General features: G+C 49.5%; 1 protein-coding gene and 1 long non-coding RNA gene across 2 annotated transcripts; one reads left to right on the forward strand and one right to left on the reverse strand.

Moving 5' to 3' along the window:
• Window positions 1-992: 992 nt before the first annotated feature.
• Window positions 993-19,395, forward strand: LOC141934340 (uncharacterized). The gene is made up of 3 exons (XR_012626303.1): window positions 993-1,038; window positions 2,160-2,253; window positions 18,321-19,395. It is a non-coding gene; the product is annotated as an uncharacterized LOC141934340 (long non-coding RNA).
• Window positions 13,385-24,128, reverse strand: CCR7 (C-C motif chemokine receptor 7). Its single transcript, XM_074849705.1, has 4 exons — window positions 23,910-24,128; window positions 23,507-23,652; window positions 17,183-17,232; window positions 13,385-15,543 (listed from the first exon to the last, which is right to left on the reverse strand). The coding sequence occupies exons 2-4, from the start codon at window positions 23,514-23,516 to the stop codon at window positions 14,479-14,481; spliced, it is 1,125 nt and encodes a 374-aa protein (XP_074705806.1). The 5' UTR covers window positions 23,517-23,652; window positions 23,910-24,128; the 3' UTR covers window positions 13,385-14,478.
• Between the last annotated feature and the right edge of the window lie 1,491 nt (window positions 24,129-25,619).

A 25,619-nucleotide genomic window follows, 5' to 3' on the forward strand; every position in this document is an offset into this window, starting at 1 on the left:
GGTTCAGTTTTGGGCCCCTCACTCCAAAAAGGCCATTGAATGACTCGAGCGTGTCCAGAGAAGGGCAACGGAGCTGGTGCAGGGTCTGGAGCACAGGTCTGATGGGGAGCGGCTGAGGGAACTGGGGGGGTTTAGTCTGGAGAAGAGGAGGCTGAGGGGAGACCTCCTGGCCCTCTGCAACTCCCTGAAAGGAGGGTGCAGAGAGGGGGGATGAGTCTCTTGAGCCAAGGAACCAGCACCAGGCCAAGAGGGAATGGCCTCAAGCTGCGCCAGGGCAGGGTCAGACTGGCTCTTAGGAAGGATTTCTTTGCAGAAGGGGCTGTTGGGCGTTGGAATGGGCTGCCCAGGGCAGGGGGGAGTCCCCATCCCTGGAGGGGTTGAAGAGTCGGGTTGACCCAGCGCTGAGGGATCTGGTGGAGTTGGGAATGGTCAGGGTGAGGTTCGTGGTTGGGCTGGAGGAGCTTCAAGGGCTTTTCCAACCGAGATGATTCTGTGACCCCCAAAGGCCCCACCACAGCCACTGTGCTGCACCCATGGGCAGCCATGGCGGGGGCCGGCCGGGCCCCTCAGGCAGCGCGGGGGGCAGCGGACATGCCTCCTCAGCAAGGCGGGCCAGGCCCCGCACCCCGCTGCCCTCATCCCCCTTCCCGCCATTTCCCCTCAGCCCCCGGGCCCGCCCCGCCTCCCCGGGCCGCTCCAAGGCGCGGGGGGGCCGCAGCCCCTCGGCCCGCTCCGACCGCGGCCGGATGGCGCCGCCTCCCCCCGGCCCCCCCCCGCCCGGGAATGGGCCGCGCTGGTCACGTGGCCCGGCGGAGCCGCCTGCCCGCCCGGGGCCGCCAGGGGGCGCTGCGGCGGGTGCGTGTGGGGCTGTGGGGAGCGTCAGCGGGGGCCGTCCCCTTCCCCTTCCCCTTCCCCTTCCCCTTCCCTCTGTTCCCCTTCCCCTTCCCCTCCTCTCCCCATGTTTTGGCTACCCCGGCCTTCACGTGGGGACCCGACGCCAAGCTCGGCTGGGCCACGTTGCACCACGGCCCTCCCCGGGTGGGTTCAGCGATCCCTCGAGGTGTTCATCGGCGTCGCGGGGTGGTGTCTTTGCTGGGCCCCCGACGCTCTGCCCCGGGCACACGCGCTCGTCCCTCGTGGTCAGGCTCTGCCGCGCTGTGGCAAAGCCACCTCCTGCGGACTCGGTGGCAGGGAATGGTTCGGTGTGTTTTTGTGGCTCAAAAAGGGGGTGAAATCCCGCAGCCGCCTCTCGCGGCAGGAGCGATGCGGCCTCGCTGGGCCGGGCTCCCCTCAGCTCGGCTCCCGTGGCAATGGGGGTGCCGTGACAGCAAAGCTTCGTGTGCCCGTCGCCTGAGGTGCTGCGGGGAGGGTGCAGGGAGGGGACGGTGCTGCTCCGGCGTTAATGGGATCGTGTCCTGCCCGCTGGTATTCGATGTGGTGGCCCGGCCTGGGGGTTTGCGAGCCCTTCCCAGAAAAGCAGTGAGAAACCTTGCACCACGGAGCTCAGCGGCCTCCTCGCTGCCTGGAGGGTGTTTATTTTTGTCATTAAAAGGCAAGCATGTGTTTCTCTTCTCTCCTGCTACGTCTACAACTGCCTGCTGGGGATTTTAAATTATTTTTATTATTTTATATTTCATTTATGTCTGGAGGCTCTTTCATGATAGAGTCTGTACAAACACAGAGTCTTTCCTACTGAGTTTACAATCTAGGCAGACAATGGATGGGAGAAATTAAGTGTTAATGGCCCAGTTTTATAGCTTGGGAATTGAGACCTGCTGTTCCTCAGTGCCTGGTCTCAGATCATGTGGAGAATGTGTAGGCAAGCTGGGAAGGGAACCAGATCCCAAGCTTCCCTTTGCGCTGAGGCGTTCAGGCTGCTGTTTCTTCAGAGCCTGAGATGAAGAAGTGAGCAGGACTCACTGAAACGGGGAGGAACTGGTTCACAAAGCCACCCCACGCCAAGCGCTCTGCTCAGGAAAGCAAGTCCCGAGGGTGGAGGCAGAGCACGGGGTAGGAAAGTTCAGGAAAGCACCAAAGTGCCTGGAAAGCTGGTGCCAGGTCAGGGGTGGTTGACAGAAGCCCTGGTACAGTTTGGCTTCGCGCTGCTGTCCAGAGCCTGCCAAACCTGGAACCAACGCTTTTAAATGTTTATTTTGCAGGGAAAGCTGGTGGATGCGCTTTGTCCAGAAGCGCTGCAGCAGCCGAGAGTGCTTCACCTAGGAGAGGAGACTCCAGAGGACGGGAGTGTGGCAGGTAAGAGACGGGATGACCTTCTGCTCAAGTCCTTCAGCATTTGCTGACGCTGTCAGGAATCGCTGAAGGATTACCTTCACTGAAACAAAGCTGCAGGAGCAGGTCAGGGTCTCTCTGCAGCTGGAGGAAGAGCAGAGCAGAGACAAACAGGGTCACGCCACTCCCTGCTGCCGACCCACTCCAGTCCTGTTGTCTCAACAGCTTACCCACACCTGGGTGCTTGACTGATGGCAGTGAGAAAATCCACATTTTCTGAGCAGCGGTAGGACTCAGGCTCAAAGCGTGACCTTGGCTACTCTCCGGGCAGACCTAGTGTAACCCTTAAAGGATGCCGCTGGTCCATCCTACCGTAGCAGAGCCTGGTGCACAAACAAGCTATCGTTCTATTTATCATTGTATCACTAATTTTTTTGGTGTCTGCTTGGACAGTTTTCAGAAAATTGCAGGAATTCCTTGCTGCTTGCACGTATCCTAGTTTTTAATGGTCTCGGAAAACGTCTAGCAAAACATCTTTAAGGCCAAAAAGGCATGTCTGATTCCTTATCTGTTGCACACATTCTGGTTTGCGGGGGAGAAGCGGGTTGGCAGCATCTCAGAGAACAAAATATTGAAGTGTTTTTGTAGGGGGGTGTGGGGAAACTTTCCTTGATAACAGATTTTATGTCACTGTATGTTTATTTCTTTAAGGTTTGGGTGGGTGGGGTGTGGGCTGTGGGCTGTATCCCTTTCAGGTAAAAGCCATGTGCATAGGTGGAGCAATCTTTGTTGTTTTTGTTCATTTAACTTCTGCAGAAAGCCACAAAGAAAGGACTTCTTTTCTATGCAAACAGGGGAAAGAGGCATTGCCGGAGCCAACCCACATGGAGCCAGGGAGGTTTCAGTTTGCAATAAGTGTGTTTGAAGGTGAAATGGAGGCAGTGACTTCTGCTCCCAATTACGTTTCGTAGCCCTGCGTTGCACCCTCCTGGCTGTTTGGCTGGGGGAGCCCCCACAGATGAGGAGGATGGTGTGTCGCAGGGCCTCTGCTGGGAGCGAGCACTGGCAGCGTGTCAGGAGTTTTGAAGAACATGTTGAGAGCAGCAATTGCCCCCGCGTCAGCCTCCGTTAAGAAAAAAGCGTGCAACGTTAAATTACACCTCACGCATTTTAGAGGGCACAGAAGTGTCGGCTTCGCAGGAAGAGCATCTAAGGGGTTTGGCAACCCCCCCTGAAATTACTGGCTGAAATAATCCTGTTTCTCCACTATGTGAGAAATAATCTAATTCTGTAAGTTTTCACGTGCCATGTTGCGGACAAATATAGGAATTGCTCCGTAACATAACACCAGCAAGTTTTTAATATGCTGGGTTTTAGGGAAATAGAAACACTCTAGCAGTAAGCACAGATACCGTCTGCTGTGGCAATTTCTGTTCTAACTTCTGCCAGCTGTGGCTTTCCTACTGTGCAAAATTTACACCTTTGCTAAGTTTGTTCTCACCTGCATAGCAGTGACTAATGAGTCATCAAGCCAGGCCTTGGCTGAAATGACAGGGTTTTTGCTTGGTTCATCTACAAAAGCTTGGAAGCTAAAGCTGTCCACTATTTTGTAGTGACCAGGGAGCAGCACAGGGCTTGAGCAATTTGGCTCGTTGTGGGATCTGGTAGAAGTTGTGGTTGTGCTCAAGCAACTGGTTTTCACAGGGCTGCTGCCGAAGTGCAGGTTCCGGCGCTGCACGTGACAGCAGAAATTGAGCTCTCCACAGATCGGGGAGTGATTAAAAATCAGAATGAGGCCTCGTGGGGAAAAATGCACGTTTGTGAAATTCACTTTAAAAGAGCTTCTTTCTTCAGCTGCCTGAAAAATCGCAGCTCCTCTCTCGGGAAGGGGCTGCTCTCTGCTCACGCCGCGGCTCATGCCGCTGAACTCTTCAGCAGCTGCAGCGGAGTTTTCCGCAGGGTCGTGAGTGGTAGGAGGGGACTGGAAAAGGCCATTTATGGTTTTCAGAGTTGTCTAGGAAATTTGAGTATGAAGCTGGTGGAAGGTGATACATAGAAGGTGTCATTTTTGTGGGAAGATGCGAGAAACATTATGAAGTTTAGCATTCAAAATAGAGTATTGAAATCACATGGAAAAGGCACGGGCAGTCTGATTCAGAGGTGAAAATAAAGTGAATCAAAGCCATTTTAACATTGCTTCCAGTATATTTAAATTAAACCAAACTAAAATTTAGACTACTTTCCAGCCTGCTTGCCCACAGGGGACTTTAATATGATCCAAGGAATACTGTTTGAATCCACACCTTTATTTCAGGGGTGCGTTTTCCTGGGTTTTTGCCGGAGTGCCGGCTCGGTGTGCGCAGCGTGGAGTGTCTGCGGTGGAGCATTTCTCAGCCTTTCCCGCATGGTGTCAGCAGCTCTCAACGAGAGGGCTGCGGTTGGTCCTGTTTGCTGCGGATCTGCAGGGGCTGTAACCACAGATGAGTTCGGTTGGGAGCCTTCTCCCCCGAAGAGTGTCCTCTTCACCTCCTGGTGACTGAAGGCAAGAAGAGAGGAGAGCAGGTGGGAGGGAGCAGCTGCTCTCTTAAGAAATCACAGCTTTCTGTCTCAGCTCTCCGCTGGTCACCGGTGCTGTGTGATGACCGTGGCCAAAAGGGGACTGTGACCGTGGATTTGGTTTAGATGTGCTGTGGGTCACTTGGAGCCTGGCTGGGCTGTTGTGTCTTCCCAGAGGTCATCACCTGGGGCCTGGGGAGGTTGCCAGGGCGTTGTGAGAGTGCCTTTTGTTACCTGTCTTTGCATATAATCTGTAGTTTTTGTCCAGATAGCTTCCCCTTGCAGGAAGGAGAAGGAAGTGTTTTCATTTTGGTTACTAGTCACTGAAGCTTCATTTCGTAGTGTATTTCAGGCCATGTGCTGTGACCGACAAACTCGATGCGTGTGCAGGAGGAAATGCCTTGTGAGGAAGGACTCTCTGTATTGCTGATTATAAAGGGAATTCATTTCTGAGCTGAAGATCACTGTCACTGCTTGGCAAGGAGACACCTCCCTCCTTCCCAGAGCGCCGTATGGGATCTGTAAGGCATGGCCAGTTGTTGGAGCCGGGAGGTGTCTCGGACACATCCAGGCTCCCCTCTTCCCACCGCACGTGTTCTGCGTGGCCGGAGGGAAGGTTTGGTGTTACTCATGTGCAACACATCTGAGACACAGCTGGGCTTTCACTGCTCCTGACAGGCTGGCTCGACCGTGATTCTGTGGAGAGCGACTAAACCTCCCCAGGGAGACCACGGTGTTGGTCAGTGGGCCGTGGGGCAGGGAGCTGCTTGCTCAGGGTGAGCTGGCGCACACCAGGTTGTGATGCCCTCAGGAGCAGCTCTCTGGGGTGGGCATGTACCAGAAGTCCCCTGAGAGGAGCAGCTCTGGTCTTTCACTAGTGCATCATCTTCGTGCCCTCTCGTGCAGGAGCGGCCGCAGAGCTGCGCGGCATGGCCGCGGTGCTGCGGGACGGGGCTCCACCATCTCCCCGGGCACAGGGCGAGCCGGCGTGGCAGCTGCGTGTCCAACGGCTGCAGCCCATGGCACGCCCCAGACGGGATGCCTGGCTGAAGAGGCAGGCTCTGGCAGCCTTTCTTGTGATGGTGCGGAGACCTTTTCTGTTGTTTATCTGCAGCACGCTTCAAAACAGTCTCTGCGTCTCCGCTGCATGCCTCTCGGCTGTTTGTTGGGTTGTGCAGGCAGCGCTGGCACGTGAGAAGTTGCTCGTTTGTAGGTGGGTGTGGAGGGCGGCCAGAAGCTGCTGGCAATAAAGACATTTTGGTGTGTTGTAAGGATCAGGTTACTTGCCAGGTCTGCTGCAATCCCACCTAAGGCCTGGTGGAAGGCGCGTCTGTTGGGGTACAGCTCGGTGACGTTCAGTGACCTTCACCCTCTGCATGTGGTCGGGTCATGAAGTTGGAGCAGAAGCATTGTAGCTACCTGTGACCCTCTGGCAAAGCAGATGAGAACTGACTGCGAACGTGTTAACCTCTTCAAAGGAGCTTTGTGCAACTCCCGGTTGAAGACCGGGGCTGAGCTGCAGAGTGGCAATTGCTGCTGGCTGTGTTAGTCATCCAGAAAGAGACTTGTTTTTCCTTCTCCCCCTCCCCGCCCTGGCACAGGGGTAAAGATTCTTTCTCACTGTTTGGTGTGGCCAAAACTTAGAAGAAGAAACGTGTTATCTCCGAGAGAATCGGTCAACTCTGCCCTAAAAACATGAACTTCTATTTGTGCAGCTCCGGCGGTGAGATTTTGCTCTGGTGGTGTTGAATTTTGCTGTGATAGCCCCCAGAGTCTGAAACCAGTTCTGCTGGGAGACGTATGCAAACGTGAACGTGTGTGTGGGTTCACACCTCCTTCCACGTTAACGTTCGCATGTAGACGGGTGATTCCCTGATAATAAGATGCAAAGCAGTGGGTATACTATAGACCTGAGAGGTTGTGCTAGTTACGACAATAAACTGGAGAGAGCGGAGGCCTTTGTACCCACGAGTCACCATCTGCGGTGGGGTAGTGTGCTGCTGCAGAGGGGAATATTTACTTTACTTTTCTTGTAATTAAAATTGGTAAACCAGAATGCCTAGATTTCTACACCACAGGCAGGCCCGCGGGATCAGGATCTGAGGAAGTCACTAGTGATACCTTGGTGAGACAAAGGTTTTTTGGATGTCCGACTCAGCACCTTCATTTTCAGACAGTTGGGTGGGAAATAGGTTGCCTTTGTTGGGTGTGTGAAATGTAAAAGCTCTGGTGTCTCTTGGAAATTAAGGCTTGAAGGAGTCTTTGGAAAAGGCACTTTGACTTGTGAGTCACTTCTCTTGCAAAGATTTTACTTTTTACTACCTGGTTAGTTAAGAGCATTTTAAGAGCACCTTTTTCTTTCTCTGGAGCATTCAGCCACTTGGAGTTTGGTCGTTATATGAGTATAAACCAGGACATCGTCCCAGAGGAGTGCAGCTTTGAGTTGTGCGCTGGTGCGTGGCCTCCGGAGCTGGGGACTGAAAAGTAGCTGTGTTTGCCACTGTCCTGTCACTGCACGGGGCTTCTGCAGCAGGTCTGGGGTTCTTCAAGCCTTAAGAGACACCTACATGAAATCCATCTGCTCTTGTTGCAAATCCAGTAAAACTCTCAGTGCCTGGGGGAGAACGTACTAAGTGGTTTCTCTTTCCTGTGTTTTTTCCAAGTACACGTGGTTGCATGTGTGTAACCATTCGGATTTTACCTCCTCTCCTCTCTCAAGTTGCATAACATGAAAAATTGATACCTGCTCCCCAGGAAGCTTTTCATGAAAAGTCCTGTTGCTTTCAGGGGATTTTAGACCATGCTCCTAGTTAAAGAAGAAAGAACTAGAATCGATGGGAGAAGTTCTGATTTTGGTACAGTGTGTGCAGACTCTGAACTCTGGAAGGCCTTTGGACTACTTATGGCACCGGATACTATTTGGTCTTTTCCTCTCCTGCAGGGTGGTTCTAGGCATTACAATTGTCCTTCAGTCACAGAAATTTCCCAATAAAGCACATAAGCATTCAAGAATTAAGGTTTTGTGCAACAGTGCTCATCAGCAGAGAAAGGAAAGTAAATATCTGCTTGCTATCTTATTTTAGACAATTGAATTAAAAAACCAAAGCAGCGGGAAGGGAAGTTAGAGTTTCGGTTCCTGCAAGCTGAAGATTTGCATGGGTTCAGCAATGACAAATACATGAGATCATGCCTAGATTGGCTCTGCATCTGCCATGCATGTGGTAAAGGTGAACTGAAAGTCTCTCTACTTGTTAAGACCTGAATAAGATTTTTGCAGCGAGCTGTGGCAGTGACAGGTGTTTGTTTAATCAAGAAGATTTGACTCCATGCTCAGGTAATACTCTTAGCTCTGCGAAGAACTGGGGTCTTATTGAAAGATGAAAGTGAAAAACAACTTTCAATGCAGCTTGAAGACAGATTAGCCTGCAGCCAGAGCTGTGCGTGTGCATACTTGAAGACTTGCAATTTCTGCAAAATCTGAACACGAAGACCTCTTCTTTGTTTCAGGGTGAGGGCTCCCATCTGTGGGACTAGTAACAGAGCTAGGGTACTCCTGTTACTACTGCTGCAAAGTGGCATTTTATCTCTGTTGTAGTGCTTGGGGAAGAAGTGCAGGATTGACTCACGACACCGAGGAGCAGAACTAGGGATATGACCCATATTTTCTAAGTTGTGCCCAAAGTTTTATCCATTGGATCAGACCGAGCTTCCTTTCCCCTTGCAGTATCACTACTGGAAACGTGCAAACGTTGAAGCTACCTTGGCCATGTATCCCTCAGGTGGAACTGTGCAGTTCCAGTGTGAGGTTCCTGCCAGCACAACGGGGCAGTCAAGAAGGAAAGGCCTGGTAGAGAGCAAATATTGCTAAGAAATCTTTTTTTCTCTAGTGAGTCACCTTCTTTTTTCAGCTTCTTCCATCTTTCTCATTCTTACCTTTTTGTACTGTGCATTCAGCTGTTAATACAGATCACCACAAGGAATAAACTGCCCAATTTGGGAAGCGTGTCTAAGAAGAACTCAGCAAAACCCTGTTGAGATCCCATCCCTTTGTGTATCTTCTGTGTTTATGAGCAGCCACATGTGGGGCTGGAGAGTTATTCATTATGTTACATGCCCATTCTCTTTCCCAGTCCCCCGAGGCATACTCCCACCACACTAGGGGCCGTCAGGTGGGTAAGGTGCTCTAGCAGTGGGTTATTCTGCTGTCATTAAATATGGCATGATGCTGTTTATCTGGTTATTTTTCCATATATTCCAGCTGCATGTTCTTGTTGTGTCCTTTGTGCCAGCAGTGCTCAGACCAGCTCTGAGCTGGTCCTGCCTTCTAATCCCTCAAAAGTCTCTGCTTTCCAGTCTGGTCAGGCCCTTTGATCTACTTGCTTTGAGGTTGCGAAGCTGCCTGTGATGATACAAACAAGGGGCAGCTGAAGTCTCAGCTGACTTAAGTTTCCCCAGATCCACCTTTGGGTGGTTCAGGTAGGAGGGGAGAAATTCCCTGGGGTGGGGAGAAAACCCACCACTGGCCACTTTGGGGGAGGTGGCCCCCAGGCGAGGCAGCTGTGCCAGCAAGCTGGGGGGGAGGTAGTTGACCGTGCAAGTTCTCCCCCGAGATCTGACACCTCCACCCCCAAGACAGGAGTTTGGGTTATTTTTCCATATGAAAGAAGATGTGGGGAGAGGAAACCATAGCTCGCTCTGAGCTATTCTGATTGTTGCAGCATGCCACCACCCTTCCTCATCACCCACGTGCATTATTTTTAGGGTTTGTTTGCCTCACTTAACTCCAGTTTATTCTTTCTTGGGGTGACAAGGACTTCCCTCCCACAGCTGCCCCGGTGGCACATCAGAGACCACAGCCGTGCCTGGAGAAGCTTCCTCTTCACATTAACCAGCTCATTCAGCAAGAGGTGGGCAGCAGTGCCTGGGACAGCACGAGAAGGGAGAGGACAAACCAGCACCTGCTCCGAGATGAATGGGAGCAACTGCAATTAGTGAGGCCTCATTCCAGTCTCACTCCCCCTAATTCCAGTTTACCTCCCACCCAGCCCAGATCTGTTTGGCACTGAGGGCTTTTAAGCCATAACTTAAAAATACACACTAGCACATGTGCATAGATAAAGAACTGGTAGGGAAGGAGAAATAATTAGCAGTGATACTTCATTTGGAGCAGTGAGGAGTCCAGGGCTTCTGAGCCACAATGGCTTGGAGAAGGGATTGCAGGAACACCTGGAGTCCAGGTGACTCTGACTAGGTGGTGGATGTCTCTCCTGCTTTTGAAGTAGTTTATTGCAGAACAGTGACCTCTTTCTGTAACGAGGGCCAGGCTTTTTTAATTTACTTTTTAAAGATTTAAAACTGAGATTGGTCCCAGTCCCCCAGTGAACTGTAAAAGGAAACTTCTTTCTCTGTCTTGCTGGTGAAAGGTACTAAAATGTGTTAAATCCAACCTGGAAATACACCTTTTTTTCTGTACTGGGTTCTGTGTGATTTGGCTGGGATATTTGTAGCCTAAGGTGTGACCTTGGATGGTTGCTTGGTGGGCTGAATTTTACTGATTTAAATTAGGGTTGTAGGTTGGAGTCTCTGTTTTCTTAACACCTGGGAACTTTCCTGTTTAAAAGCCTGGTTTACAGTCACCTCTGAGAAGCAGCAGGAATTGTTAAAAGCCCGGTGGCTTTCTGCAGATCCCCAGTTCTGTGTCACGCTTTACGTGCTCTAGTTCAGCGCTCCTGGTTCAGCGGGCTGTGCCTCTTGCACGGGTGAGCTCCTTGGACTCAGGGCAGTTGAGACTTCTGACCTAGTTGTGGTAAGCGAGACCTAATGTTTATTTAAGGAACCTCGGGTTTAGGCTGTTACTGTCTAGAGTTGTATTGTGGTGCCATGGTCTCGAGACGCTCCTTATTACTGCGTGAACCTCTGGGCCGGATGCTGAAACTCGCCTAATACTTTCTCTCTAGGGAGAAACCATGAGAGACCTGAATGGTTTAGTGAAAGCAGAAATGCTCCTTAGTTTTGGCGCTCAAATGTCAATTTTGTCTTCTGGTTTTCTTTGAGATTTCTTCCTCTTTGATTCCATGGTTGCAATTATAAGATGCTGTTTATAAAGGATATTGATCATCCCTGTGTGCCTTGAGGCAGCAATTAACTGGGAAGGTCAGGAAGAAGTGTTCTGTGCACATTAATTGTGCCACACTGGCCTGTTTGAGTTGCAGAGCTGGATTAGATGGACAGCTCATCGCGACTAGCGTGGCAGTTACTGCTCTTACCTTGCACGTAGGTGTTCTAGCCACCAGCGCTGTGGTCACTGCCTCCCACTGCGAGCAATTTGCACAGCATTACAGGATTTCTTTACTGACTTTAATTTAAAAGTGAACAATAAAATGTTACAACATAAAGGCTTTTCACATAAGCATTGATAAGTAGCCATCAGGTATATCCAGTAGTGGAGCGGTGTTAAGGCAGTTGGGTTAATGGTTAAAATAAAAACTACTACTTAATCTGTTGGCGACTTGTTTACTGTGTAATTCATCAATGGATGAAGTAAACCTACTTTTTTCTACTTCGTTTATTTTACGCACTTGTTTTCCTGCAGGGCAGCGCTGATATGAAGGTAGGTTGATCAACAAACAGCTCTTGACAGGACCAGAAGGGTATGATATGGACTGTTATGATACATACAAGGTACATCCTGTGCAGGAAATACAATGGAAAAACAAAGGTTTTTTTCTTTTAAACTGTTATAATTTATTTTCCACAAATAGCAAAATACAGTCAGTTTTCAGATCTCAGTGGGGAATCTCAAGTTTGGATCTTAGGCCAATGTTAACATGATTCATCTAAATAAGTGGCAAATTTGTTCTATCTGTTAAATGAAAAAAGAAAAAGCACCATGCACTCTGAAGTCACTGCTGTCTTGTTGAGGAGGCACCAGATGCAGCTGTCCCAGATGATGCTTTTAGTATCTCATTTGTATAGAAGCAGCTGCATGTTTTCCTATTTAGAATGCATCTAGTTGATACAGCCCTGAAAACTTCTCCGTTTGTGGAAGGGGAGTGGTTTTATCAAACAGGAGACAAGTACAATTGCATGTTTTGGTGGAGCAGTTCTCCTTGCTAGAATAAGTTAGGTGAATGTATTTTGCATAAAGAGTTTTAGTTAAAGCAGTGTATCTTCAGGGTACAATCATGTACATATTTAACTTTTTCTATGTAAAGCAGCTTTACATATATGAATATACATAAGAATATATTGTTACCGATGAAGAAAACTAAAAAGACCCTGTATTATGGGTATTCCTTGCTCTGACACAGTTCTTGTTAGCTGAGTGTCTTGCCCGAGTAAGGACTAGAGGAGCAAGTGACTATTCAGTGTCAGTCGTAACCCCCCATTTCATCAGACAGAGAAGCAGCACTTCTGTACATGTCATGTGGGCATCATAAAAGAAACTGTGTTAATGGTTGGCTGGGATTGTGCTTCAGCATAGACAGGTCGTGCGGAGCAGAAGGTGCTTTCTTCCTGAATCCCAGCGCTTGGCAAAATCCCATCCCCCAGAGCCAAATGGTTTATGAAGAAGAATTTATTTAATTCTGATGGCAGCCAGCTATATCACTGTCCCAAAACCAGCTAACTGAATTATTTCCTTGGAAGGTTGATTTTAGTTCTTGTGTCTCTAAAGCATGTTTTTTGACCTGTGGTCCAGAGAGTTCCCTGTATCACTCCTGATGGATCTACATGTGTATTGAAAACAGTATAAATGGCTCTTTAGGTGTGTTTTGCTCTGTATGTCCACGGGAACATGCCTGACCCTTTCCACAGACCGGCCCAGCCGCTGCTCGGGAGGGTGAGGCTGTTCACTGCCGCCAGTTACCCTGCTCCAGCCTGGCACAGGAGGGGTTCCTGGCCAGGGCCTTTCGCCCCCGGCGCCTGGCTCTGGGCTGAGCCCTGCGCTGGGGGTTGGAGCCTGCCAGGCAGTAACAGATGCACAAACAATTGCAGCAACTCCTCCCCAGTTGACATTCAGGCGTCCCACGACAGCAGTTCCCAGGGTGTTCATCTGTCGTCAGGCATCTTCGCTCTTCCAGTAAATGCACCAACTGGCATTACATTCTGGGCTGCTTCTCAGGGTCTTATTTTACATGACAATAATTTGTTGCTCAGCTGCCATGTTTTTTTCAAGTACGTGACCCTGGCAGTAATCTTCAACGCGTGACTGTCCTCTGCATTTAACTCAAACCACAGTGAATGGCATCTTTATTAGCACTGGCAGTATGAATGCAAAACACGTTTTCAATAGCTTATAAGTGAAATACATATCTGACTCAAAAGCCAGCTGCTGAAGTCCTAGAAAGACACGTTGATTGGGAAGGGAGAAGAAAACCCACATTCTTCTTTATCTGTTGAGGTCAGCAAGCAATAGCACAGGAGGCCCCCACGCGTATGTGAAAATCAGCAGACTGTGTCCGCAGCAGCTGATAAAGCGAGGTACAAGCGAGCTTCGGATACTGGCGGGCTGAAGTGGTTGGGCCAAGGGCACAACTATATCCTGAATTTGGGCGTTTTGCCTTAAGAAATGCACGTGGATTTGCCCTGGGCTTGAATCTTTAAAATGATGAGCATTCTGGCACCAGTCCACTAAAGCACATGCTTTATATCAAACGAGTGAGTAAACAGTCCCTCAGCTCCTCAGGAGTAAGGATGGCATTGGGCAGGCTGGATGGCTGGGTGATAAAAGTGTGTGTCAGCACCTGGCTGAATTGGTGCAGAAGTATCTGTTTCTTAGTGCGAGTTTGTGTGTTTGGTGATTGGAAAGACCTTGGTTATTTGGAGCTTGTAACTAGTTTGTGCAAAAAGTTTGAATCTAAACCGTGCTAGCTACCCCTGCGTCAGCCTTGTGCAGGCAGCTGCCCTTTCAGAAGCTAAAGGAGAGATGCAATAACTTGTGCTCCTTAGGATGCACCTTCTTCGTAGGTGAAACACCAGGTACAGGCAGAAGTGGAATTTGTACTTTTCCTGACGAACGTGTGAGTTGACACAGTAATATATGAAGTTATTGAAATGATGTATATAATATGTATGGATTTACTATTAGTTATGGAAATTTCTCACTTTTCATGGGGGAAGGCAGAGCAGAGAGTTGCGTGCTGGGATACTTCACAGCTTATATTGTGTTCTGGATTAAGCTTGGAGCATCAGGCTGCTGGTGGTGTTTTGTCTTGAAGACCAAATCAGTGCAACAGGCATCATTTTTGTAGGCTTGGAAGAGCAATAGGTAGTCTTGTTAAAAGCAACAGTCAAGGCAAGAATGGTGCTTCTGGAAGTTCAGCCCTAAAAGAAGCAATTCTGTTGCAAAAATGTCTGTTTCTCTTGGTATTTGTCGCTTTTAGGGAAAATGTTCTATTTTGAGAATTTCTCATTTTGACTAGGAAAGACTAAAATAAAGGTGAAACAACATGATAAACTCTAGACTCATCGATCTCCCTCTCCCTTGCTTTGCTATTAGTCACAGCTTTACTAAATCTCTCCATGGGAGTATTGGCTAGCAGTGCTTGTTGCCTGAAATATGGGGAGGCTCCTGGGTTTCCTCTTACAGCTGCCTTTGCTACAGCAGTGGCAGGTCCCGCTCTACCAGTAATTCAGAATAGAGGAAGTGTAGGAAACTCCTCCACCTTGCTCAAAGGCTGGCTGGAGCTGAGCTCATGGGGAGAAGGTGGTGGTTGTCTCTGTCTCCATGGCAAAGGAAAACCTCTTGCTCTCGCGGCATGTGGACAGCTGCCAGAGGCGCTCCTGGCTCAGGCAGCCCAGCTCCTTCAGAAGCTTGAAGAGGTCGTTGCGGAATTTGACACCAATGAAGGCGTAGAGGAAGGGATTGAGGCAGCATCGGAAGCAGGCCAGAGTGTAGGTCACGTCATCTGCCACGTCGAGCTTCTTGCTCTCCTCACACGAGCTGGTTTGGTTGAAGGCTGAGATGGTCTTGGCCAGCATGACACCATTGTAGGGCAGCTGGAAGACAACGAAGACAATTACCACGGCGATGATGACCTTGATGGCTTTATTCTTCTCAAAGTTGCGGGCCTGGAGTAATGTTTTGATGATGATGAGGTAGCAGACAGACATGACTAGGAGGGGAAATAAGAAACCAAAAACCATTTGGGACACTTTGATGCCAGTGTTGAAGGTCTGCAAGTCATTAGCGATGATGGAACAACGGGGATGGCTGTCTGAGTTATTTACACCACTGTGAACCAGCTCAGGGATTGAGAGGATGAAAGCCAGGAGCCAAATGAGGATACACGTGACCTTGCTAATGAATATCATCCGGGGACGGAAGCGGTGGGCTGAGGCAGCCTGAACGATGGCGAAGTACCTGTCGATGCTGATGGACAGGAGGAGCAGCATCCCGCTGAAGAAACTCATTTTGCAGATGCAATAGACGGCTTTGCAGGCGAACTCCCCAAAAAGCCAGTGCATGGCTGCACTGGTGGCCCAGAAGGGGAGGGTCAGCAGGAAGAGGATGTCTGCCAGAGCCAGATTCAGCAAATAGATGTCCGTCATGGTCTTGAGCCTCTTGAAGTAGATGTAGGTGAGCATCACCAGCCCGTTGCCCAGCAGCCCCGTGAAGCAGATGAGGGAGTACATGGCTGGGAGGAAGGCAGCGCGGAAGTTACGGACTTCCTCCTTCTCGCACAGGATCTCGAACATGGTGTAGTCAATGGTGGTGTTGGAGTCATAGTCATCAGTGACGTTGTTCCCGGCACAGAACTAGAACAGGGAAGAAAAGAGGAGTGTATTGGGGCAGATTCTGTGGCCGTGCCAGGAAGGGAGCGTGGTGCTGGCCTGGGAAGCAGGTGGGAGAATCTGGACGCAGAGAAGTCCCAGGGAGTTCCCAAGCATTGGCTCATGCCAACATCACAAACAGAGTTGACAAGGTCTCGTGGCTGAAAACGTTTCCCATAAGTATGTGGGGTTTGGGGTTTTTGGGGGCTCAGAGTGGGAATTCCACAAGAAATGTTTAGTGCTCAGCCAAAATAACACCTGCAAACTCTCAAATGCGTGGCTGCCTTCCAGAATGTTTCAGGGCCCCCATACAGCTGTGTGTACATAGTCAGCTGTCGGATAAAATGGGAAAAATAATACATCCTTCAGTGTTCTCCTTCTCTCAGCAGGGATAACATTTCCTTTTGACTGACTCTACTCCTCAGGCTTTTTCAAACTTCAGTATTCCCTCCCTCCTCCCATCTGAGATACTCCTGTCGCTCACGTCCCCTTCTCACTTGTGCCCGTGCTGGAAGGGGGCTGCAGGGGCTGTCCCGAGCCCACGGAGCCGCGCTGTGAGCAAAGGGCTCCACGGAGACAAAGCCGGAGCCTCCCTGGGCTGTTTTCTCTGCTCAATTAACAAAGGTGTCAATGAGACCGGGAGGAAACGCAGTGTGTGAAGCAGGAAACTGTTACCGTGCTGGTGCGGACACGTTGCTGGTGTCTCATTCAGGCCCCTGCCCCTGATTTAAGTTCTGATTATTCTTATTTCATCCTCCTACACTGCCGTAACCTACAGGGCAGAGTGAGCCTGTGGTATCTGTGCCCTGCTTTTTTGTGACTTATTAGTCTCCAGTACCTTCCCTCCGTTGCACAGAGATGAAAGGTTTCCCCTGGATACCTCTGCCTGTTATCACTGAGTATCTTAGCGCGCTCTCCATCTCAGGCAGGCTTGGCTTTCACCACATCCTGCCTGCTATCTGGAGGCATGCCACCAGAAGTGAAAGGGAAAAGAAACAGCCTGCAAAACTCTCCCTGCTCTGCTGAGCCTCTCGGAGAGCCTGAGCTGGGGGCCATGGTGTGGCTGAGGCTGCTCCTGTGGTTGTGGGAGTGCGAGCGCCGGGGCCAGGAGCAGGTCACAGCACAGCTTGGCACTTCGCGTTCTCCTTCCTGCTTCAGGTTTACTCTGAGCAGGAATAGGCAGAGGAGGGTGCTGAACTCTTCCTGCTTGGGCATGTCAGCTCTTCAACACTGGCCTCAGTGAAAGCCCAGCCCTCTGACCAGGTATTTGCAGAGAGCAACGAGCTGGCTCTTCACGAGTGCTCAGCGTAGGATGCTCTGGTCTTTCCTGTTAGACTCGGTTCTAACAGTCTGGGCCCTCTTAAAATCACAGTGTATGTCACTGTTTCTGTTCTCTCTTTGTTTTCGTTCCTCTTGTTTGTTTTTCCTCTGGCTTCTAGCACTGCTCTGCTGTCTCACCACCCACCTCCATACGGGCTGGATCCTTCGTGTGAGCAGCCGTGTCCCCACACAGCTCTGCAGGGCTGTGGGTGGCTGTTTTCTGCCTGTCAGAGTTTTCAAGGTTTCTCTTTACCCACAACACAAATGCAGCGGGATTTCAACAATGTTGTTTTTAACGTCTTACCTGAAAAATTAGAGGAAGGCTGAAAACAAGGGCGACCTTTAACTGCTTGCCTACAGAAAAAGGAGACAGTGTTAGTGTTGGCAGTTAAGTGGGGGTTTCCATATGATGCTCACTTTGACAAAGCAGTGGTGGTGGTGTACTTGACCATGGCATTCTCAACCCTGCAAAGCTGCCCATGGCTGGGTAAGCTAAAACCCAAAGATGCTAACAGGACAACCCAAGGTCATATAACAAGTTACTGTCAGAGCACAGATTAAGTCTCAGGAGTCTGGCCCCTCCAGTTTCATCTGTAAAGGCCGATAGCTAGGGACAGTTAACTCATGCACAGCATACCCATTTCTATTTTATACATTTTTTTTTTTTCCTACAGCCAGTCAGCATCCTGTCTCCTGTGCCTTGTTCTGGCCTGTGAGGGTGTAGCATACTCAACCCATGTAAAAACATACAGCTGTGAGTGCAATAAATCTGGCCCAGCTGTTCCCTGACAGTGTGGTGATGGGCCGGCAGAACAGGAAAGCTCTGCTCCCTGCAGGATATACGTGACTAAAGCTGGCTGAAATTTATTGCTTGTCTCTAAATGTCAGAGTTGGCTTCTGCTGCCTTTGGATGTGGAGATACAGGATGCTGACAGCTGGGAGGAAAACTTAACTTCAGAGCCAGATGTGATAATGGTGAGAGCAATCTCAGACAAACAGCTCTTCCTGCTGTGGTTAGCAGAGGCACAGAGGCCAGTGAAAGCTTTCTCTGCGCTCTATTTAAAGCATGTGCCAGCTTCTACCTGAAAGTTGCTCAAGCTAGAAGGTGACCTGGCAACTGTGAGAAAGCCCTGGCCTCTGCTCTGGCATGAGCAGATGATGTGTCCTTGCTTGAGGGAGAGTTGGCATCAGCTGTTCTGAGCATCACGCTGCTCATCCTAGGATGTCTCTCTAGGCACTGGCTAGTTTCCCGTGCCGCCCTGCCGATTAGCTGGTCCAGGATCACTGGGGCAGAGGCAGGAGATGCCTTTGGCTTTCAGCTGCCTGTGTCTTCTAGGGCGTATGGCTTTCTCCTCCTGGCCTGTTCATAAATTTGACTGATTCCTTTGCCCTCCTTGTGCTCGGCAGTCTGTTGTACACAGCTCTGTTCTGTTTCTTTGCAGAGCTCCTTTGCACCCTTCCCTGCTCTGCCGGTCTCCTGCTCGGGTATTGCACTGGACCAGGACAATGAACTCCCAGTACTCCAGGTAACTGCAGCCGTTGTGCCAGTATCCCCTTTGTCACGTGAATAGCATCGTTAATAGCAGAAATAGTTACTTTGGTATCTGTGATTGGAGATGCTTGTCTCTATGTGAGCGGTGATGTGTGGGTGAGAGATCCTCAGCCACATGTGAGAACACTCATACTTCTCTCCCCCAGAGCCTGATGGCAGCTTCCCACTGCATCCCGCAGAAGTTTGTGCCTCACCTTCTCCCCTTGTTTTCATCTTTTATGTTTATGCAGCTGGGTGCTTGGTTTGGTTCACACACCCCTGACCTTCTCTGAATCCTCCTGGGGGAGTCTGAAGGGTGTAATAGTGCCTTGTTAGTGCGGTTCATGGTCAGGAGAGGCGTATGCCAAGGCTGGGCTTGAGGGGTAAGGGGGGAGGCTTGGCTAAATGCTTCTCTCTCTATTTTCTGTGTGTCCGCTGGCTTTCACTCTGACCAGTCCCAGACTGCAGGAAGAGGTTTGGTGAGCATCTGGTGTAGTTGTCTCTCCCCTCAGGCTGCTGATATGACTTTTGCATATTACACACAGGAAATACACTGAAAACCCAAACCACTTAAACCTGCCGGGTGAGTTTAAGCAAGCCTAGACTGTAATTGCCCTCCCTGCCTGGGACACAGGTGTGGGGTCCTTGACCTCTGCAAAAACCCCCAGCCAGCCATTGCAGTCTCTAGTCTTCTGTTCCACCTTAGCAGCCTGGTTTCCAGGGGACTCCTGGCGTTGGTGCTTATGCCTGCAGATGGGCCAACAGGTCATTCTCCATCTCAAGCACCCTGGGCAGGGGCTGAGGCCTCGAAGGCAGCTAACTGCCTAGAAGCTGTATGAAAAGGGGGCAGAGGAGAAGAGCCACTCCCAGTGCACTGAGGAAAGGCACCCACCTAAACCTGACTCCAGCAGTTCACTGCTCTCGGCATCGCTGGGTTTGCGTTTGCCAGTCGTCCCACGCAAAGGACACGCTGCTGCCTAGTGCTGGGCTGACGTGCGGCCACCAGGGTGGCCACCAGCACAGCCACCACAATTGCCCCCTAAGCACTGTGCCATCTTCCTCAGCTTTTTTTTCCATCTCCCTTTCAAGCCTCAGGACCAGCCCTTAATCTGAAGAGTCACAAGTGCATGGCCCTGGTGAGTTGCTGGTCCTTTTTTTTTTTTTTTTTTTCTTAACACACTGCAAGTGTCTAACGAAATAGGGCTGATAAGGTGACTCAATTAACGATCCTTAAACAGTTCAGCTAAGTATCATTCCTTTGAAGATCTTCACACTTTTTTTTTCCCTCTCAGTTACTGCTTCAACTGTTTTTAAATGTCAAATGATTTAGGATAATAAAAGCTTGCCCTGTTTCTTCCCCTCTTTCTGTCCCCCCACCTCAGCTTATGCATTTGCAAAGGCACAACCAGAGAGGGGATGCAGCCTTGTGCTCCTCCCGCATGAGTCCGTTGAGTGAGTCCCTGTGTCACCGCTTTCAGGCAGACTAGATGGGACTCGCTTCTCCCTGCAGTGCTCTGAGGGGTCCAGGGCAGCGGTGGGGAGGGAGCAGGAAAGAGATGAGTTGCAGAGAGAAAATGAGACCTGCTCTGGAGTTTAATAGGCAATTTTAAGTAGCTTTCTTTACTTTTTCTTTCTTTTTTTTTTTTTTCCCCTCCGGCAGTTCTCTGCTGTGGGTATTTTCCTAAAGTTTTGTTCCTCAAAATATTAAGAAAAAACCCCCTCAAAAGTCCCCGTGAACAGTTGAACTAGAAACCTCATTTATAAAAAGACAGCGAAAACCCATCACAGCAAATGAGTCAGACATGTCATAAAGCCCCGTGTCACCCCCCCGTGGCCCTCAGCTGGCCACATGCTGCTTCACTGCACTTTGCTCCTGTCCTGCAGGACCTGGGAAAAGCCGCAGAGGAGAATTACTCATGCGAGTGGAGGAGGGAAGGGGTCTGCTCCTGGTGGCAGGGCAGGGAGGGGCAGTGACCCATCAGGTTTGAAAATCTTCCTCTGTAGAGTAAGCACGAGGGGTGGAATTGATCCCACTGGACTCTAGCCCTTGACATCTGGCTGGTTGTTTAGGCTCCCCTGATAGCAATGGGAAAGAAACGGGTGTTTTTAAGGCCTGGTTCAGCTGCCATGGGGTAGGCATCTGGGGTGCACTTCAGGCCGTGCTATGGCAGAAGGGTTGGTGGGTTTGGACAGATGAATCTCATCCAGTTTATCTCAATCTCCTTCAGCAGCAGCAGTGAATCCCCCCAGGTAAGCCCAGAAAATCTTCCGACAGTAAGAAATACGTGGTAGCAGAAAGTGTCCCCAGAGGAGGAAGGAGCAGAAACACAACCACGTAGGATGGTTAAAAGGGACTGGACAAGCAGAAGGAAGCACTACCCGGGCAGGTCAGGCTCTAAGCAGGGTGGGCACGGAGGACACTGCTCAACTCCGCTGGTGCTGAGGAACGCACAAAGCAAAAGGCAAGAGTTGGGGATGCTTTAGGGAGTATTGGCAAAGCCAAGCAAACCTGCTCTGGCTAAACCCTCGTGCTGAAAGTGTATTTTTCTGTTGGCAGAACTGCAAAGCAGAAGTTTCAGTTTCAAGCACCTTGGCACATGTGTAGGCAGTGAGTAACTTACTGTTTATATCTTTAAACATGTCTCGGTTTCTAAGTGCCTCTTCACTATCAGTGTAGTAGGCTTTTGGGGAAAGAACCAGATACTTCTGAGAAAAAATTAATCATACTTAAATGATATAATGACTATTGGCAGTTAACAGCTCTGTGCCTGTTCTCCCTCAACATCTCACAACCGCCAGAGGAAAGATACATTTCAGGAGTGAACAGACCCAATGAAACCAAGTCATACTTTTATTTCATGTGTTCATAGATCTGTTACAGAAGAAAGTTAATAATTGACTGTCTAAGGGTGGCACTTTTAGGAAATGGTGAATCAAAAGACAAGATAAGGAGAGATAAGCAAGTTAAGAATGAATTTTTAAAGTGAGCCAATCATGTTTCCTACATAACTGGGTTTTTTAGCAATAAGGCCGTGCATCTTCCAGTGCTGTGAAATACTTATTTTGGAATATTCCTCTGAAATGCAACAGTAGGACAAAAAACCCAAAGCAGGAAAACTGTCACTCTTCTTGTCAGGTTCTCACTAATTCTTTCTTTTTCCTGTCATAATTAACCTTTACCAATTAGCTACAGTCAGAGTAACAGAATACTGAATATATTCAGAGTACATGATGTTGCAGATGCCAAAAGTTTGAATGAGAGAAGAGTGATGTGCAGTGAACTGGTCCAGCTGGTTACCATGGGTTGCTCTGGAGTCAGGGATTCCAAAATTCTGCAATAGCCTAAGCTGTTGATTGCCAGAAGCTGCGAGGAGGCATCCCTGAGAAAATTCCCTCTGCCCTTTCCCTGCTTCTGCCTGCTGGGGCCCGAGGGACCCAGTACCCCCAGTGTGCACCAGTGGAGCATTCTGCATCCCCGCTGCTTTTCCCCAGTGTCACTGCAGAGACTGGGAGAGCCTGAGCTCCCCCCTCCTGACTCAGCGCAGGGTTCAGCACCGCTGCGCTGAACACGGCTTCACGTTCAGGTGCTGCACGTGGAACCCCCTGCTGCTTAATCCAGAAATCCCTGCCTGGAAAATGAGGACTAGTCTGGGGGCTGAAACAGTGGTTATTTTCCCAGCTGTACTAGACTAGCTCTCTGTGTGATTTTACATGAGTCACTTTAAGTTTTTGCATCTTAATTTTTTCAGAAAAGGAGAGGGCAATAGTCCCTGTTCTTGTGCTGCAGTCTAGGGCACCCGTAGGGAACCGGGTGCTCAATTCTCGGTGTGGTCCCAGACTGTCTCTAGCCCTGTCTGCAGCACTTCACACAGGACACTGCACCTCCCTGCTGCAGTGCTGGGAGGCACAGGGACCTCTCTCACATCCCAGTTAACTTAAAGCTCTGATTTGAAAATGCCACAGAGAAAAGGCAGTGACACCTCCCTTTTCATCCTGTTATAAAGCTGAATTCACTACACTCTCAACAGGGCTTTCCTGGGATGAACCCCCCGGTCCTGTCCCAGCCCTCTCGCCATCGTTACCACAGCTCTGACCATGTTCTCTGGCACACAGGGGGAGTGGTTGTATTATAACTAGTGGTAATAACCCAGTTATAAACCCTGGTTATAACCAAACTTACACACCTGAGCTATTGCATTGGTCCCTCTTCCCTGCATTCCCTCAGTCACACTGGAATTAGTGTTTGCAAATATTTGAGCAATTAAAAAATGAAAACAAGTAAAACAGGAATAAATCATAGAGTCTTAGAAGAAAGAAGAGCCTGCATCTTATCTGCCACATCTCCAACCCCCGGTGCTGTTCCCCTCCTGCAGCCACCCAGCTACTCAAGCTCCTGGAAGTTGGTGCCTGCAGAGCACTGGGTGTGAAAGAACAGGAACAAATGGCAAAAGAAAGTTTGAAACTTTCATCAGGAAAGAGAAACAAACTGTCATGTGCCTCCTGAGCTAACGGGATGTCCTGTCTGAAGGGCAGAGGCTGCTCTCGCTCTTCTCTGCGTGCTCCGCCATGGGGGATCCGTGGCAACACGGGCCCATCCACGTGCACCGACTCTGGGCTGTTGTTGCAGCAGTGAAGATGCTCATTAATAGAAACAATTTGCAAAAGACTGGACAGACTGAGCCAACAGTAAACTCGGATATGCTTTGCTCCTAATTCCTTGATTTATTCACTGAATTAAAATGTTGCCGAAGAGACAGTATTCTCTTTTTAATTTTTTATTAAGAACATAGAAGAAAAGGTACAAATTCTGTGAGAAGAGCTCATTTGTTTTGGGACAAAACAGCCCCTTGAAATTGCCTCCAAGCCTATTTTTTGTGTGTGTTTGTTTCTGAAGTAATTGATTTGAGTTTTTTGAGCTTGTAAGAGAGACTTTGCCTTTTTTTTTTTTTTTTAATAGTAAATATGAGGAAGATGAAAGTCTTTTATATTGTTTAAATACTCTGTTAAAAGTGCCTCATCCCTGTGCCATAGGGCATGAATTTGGGCATTATTAGTAAAGCTGCAGGCAAAGCCAGAGGCTGCAGAACAGGTACTCACCACCATCCATGCTCTCGTTTGGAGATGAATCACAAGGTTTGCAAGAGCATCGTATGTTCCAGCACAGCCTCGACGCGCCGCAGCTCCTGCCAGAGACCCTCTTTGGGAAATGCCGTCCTTTATACTTCCTGCACCTCTGCAAGAAGCTGATGACACACCCCAGTGTCACTGACATTTAGTAGACCCTCCTTCTCCTCGTGCTGTCACCAGTACAGGAAAGCCGTGCTGTGAGCCACGCTGCCTTCAGACGCTCGGGGCGTTCAGGCGCTTCCTCGGCGCGTGCAGCCAAGGGCTTCACACACACTTTTTACTGAGACTCCACAAAATGAAGTGGGTTCTGCTTTTACACGGACACATGAGAAACTGTACGTGGTGAAGGGACAAGAGGAAAGAGTCTCCTTACCTGTTACCTCTCCTCTCCACAGCAGATCCTGCTTCACCTGCCAGAGCACCCACCAGAACCCAGTGCTGTAGGAAACTGGGAGGATCCCACCTCCCCCGCCAGACCCTTTCTGGGGAAGGTGTTCAACCACCACATGAAAAACCTCCGTGTGCAGGAGTGCCAGTGGCCAGCATCCTGCACCCCTTTGCCTCCTCCCACATGCTTGCAGGATCCTTTCTAGATTATCAGCAGCTCAAGCGAGTAAGTGGACTTCCCCCCCACCCCTTTCTGCTTTTGGGTGTTTTTTTGTTACCATCTGCTGAGTATCAGCACGCATCTTCCTCAAAAGGTTTTGCGCTTTTGTGGTCACACGCCTTCCCCACCATCACGTTACTGCAGAAGTCTCAGACCTCATGATGTATCCCTGGGAGGACCTGCAGTGCTGTCAGCTCTGGTCCCCACCTTGACAGGGCATCACTTCATCCAATCCTGCTCCTAAATGGAGCAGGTTCCATACAGATCCGTGGCTTTTGTTTCATAGCTGTCCAAGGTGCACCCCTGCTCTTGGAACAGGCTCCTCTAACAGGTAGAAACATCACCAGCTCCTCATGGACTCACTTTCCTTCCAAGGTGACAAGTATTTGCTTTAGCATCTTGTCCTCTGCATCATCTTCTTACAATATGGTGATGCTGTTACTGCAGCCAGGACCGATGGAAAAATAAAGCATCCCAGGACGGCTCCCAGAGTTCACAACCCCTGACAGGTTCCAAAGCACCCGGCACCGTGGGGCTCATCCTGGAGCTCCGCACGCAGGTCACCTGCTCGCTGCCGGGGGAAGGTGAAGCAGCTCAGGATGGACCCAAACGAGCCACTTCACTGAGCAGGGACCTTCCAGAACCAGCCAGAGAGACCAGTCTGGGAGAGAGAACGTGAGGGGCAGGGAGACACCTGAAAAGGCACCATGATGCTTCAGCAAATTGAAGCAAATGAAAACCGATGTGATCTATACAGCATTTAGGCTAATTTAGAGGTAGTACATTTACTCTGCATCAGACAAATAACTGTAGTTAAATAGTTATTACAAAAGGCATCTGTGGCAGGCAGCCACTGTCTGGCTGTCATGAATCACTGTCCTTTCCAGGGTAATCTGATCAGTGTCTTACTCAATTATCTGGCCATTATACGGGATACATGTTACAAGGAGCACATAAGTTGTTAAATGAGTTGATGAGTCACATCAACACCAGCACCTCAGTCCTGCTGCTCATATCACCCTCAGAGGGGTGATCCAGCTCGCTACAGGTCCCTTCAGCCAGCATCCCAGCAGAAATCATTTTGTGAACGATGCCTTTTCTGAACGTTAAAACACTACAACCGGTGGATGTTCAGTAGTCCGTGGCTCTTGGAAAAAGCAAACACTTTTCAGTGCTGGGGAAAGCTGATTTATTTCCCTCTAGCATAGTTTAGCACTGGAAGGTCTAAAGATTCTGTGTTGTTAAAAAAACCCAACGTTACAGTGGGATGTTGCTGTTTAATTTATTTTAAGATAACATAATAGCTAACTGCAGCCAAAATAGGTCTTCAGTAGAATTTGAGTACATATAAGAGTCTGATCCTAAAACTCCTGATCACTTGCTGCCTTGCCTTTAACACCAACTACTTCAACCTGAAGCCAAAAGTTTCACTCCCTAGCTCTCTCAAACCCAAATTAAATCTCTCTGGAGTCAAGG

This window comes from Strix aluco, chromosome 24 (genome assembly GCF_031877795.1).
Source record: "Strix aluco isolate bStrAlu1 chromosome 24, bStrAlu1.hap1, whole genome shotgun sequence".
In the NCBI taxonomy this organism is placed as follows: Eukaryota; Metazoa; Chordata; class Aves; order Strigiformes; family Strigidae; genus Strix; species Strix aluco.

Excerpts from the sequence above, each read along its gene's own strand:
- CCR7 (XM_074849705.1), bottom strand. Across the intron at positions 15,544-17,182 it reads GCCTTCCTCTAATTTTTCAG|TTCTGTGCCGGGAACAACGT; the intron begins GTAAGACGTTAA and ends TCCCTGTTCTAG.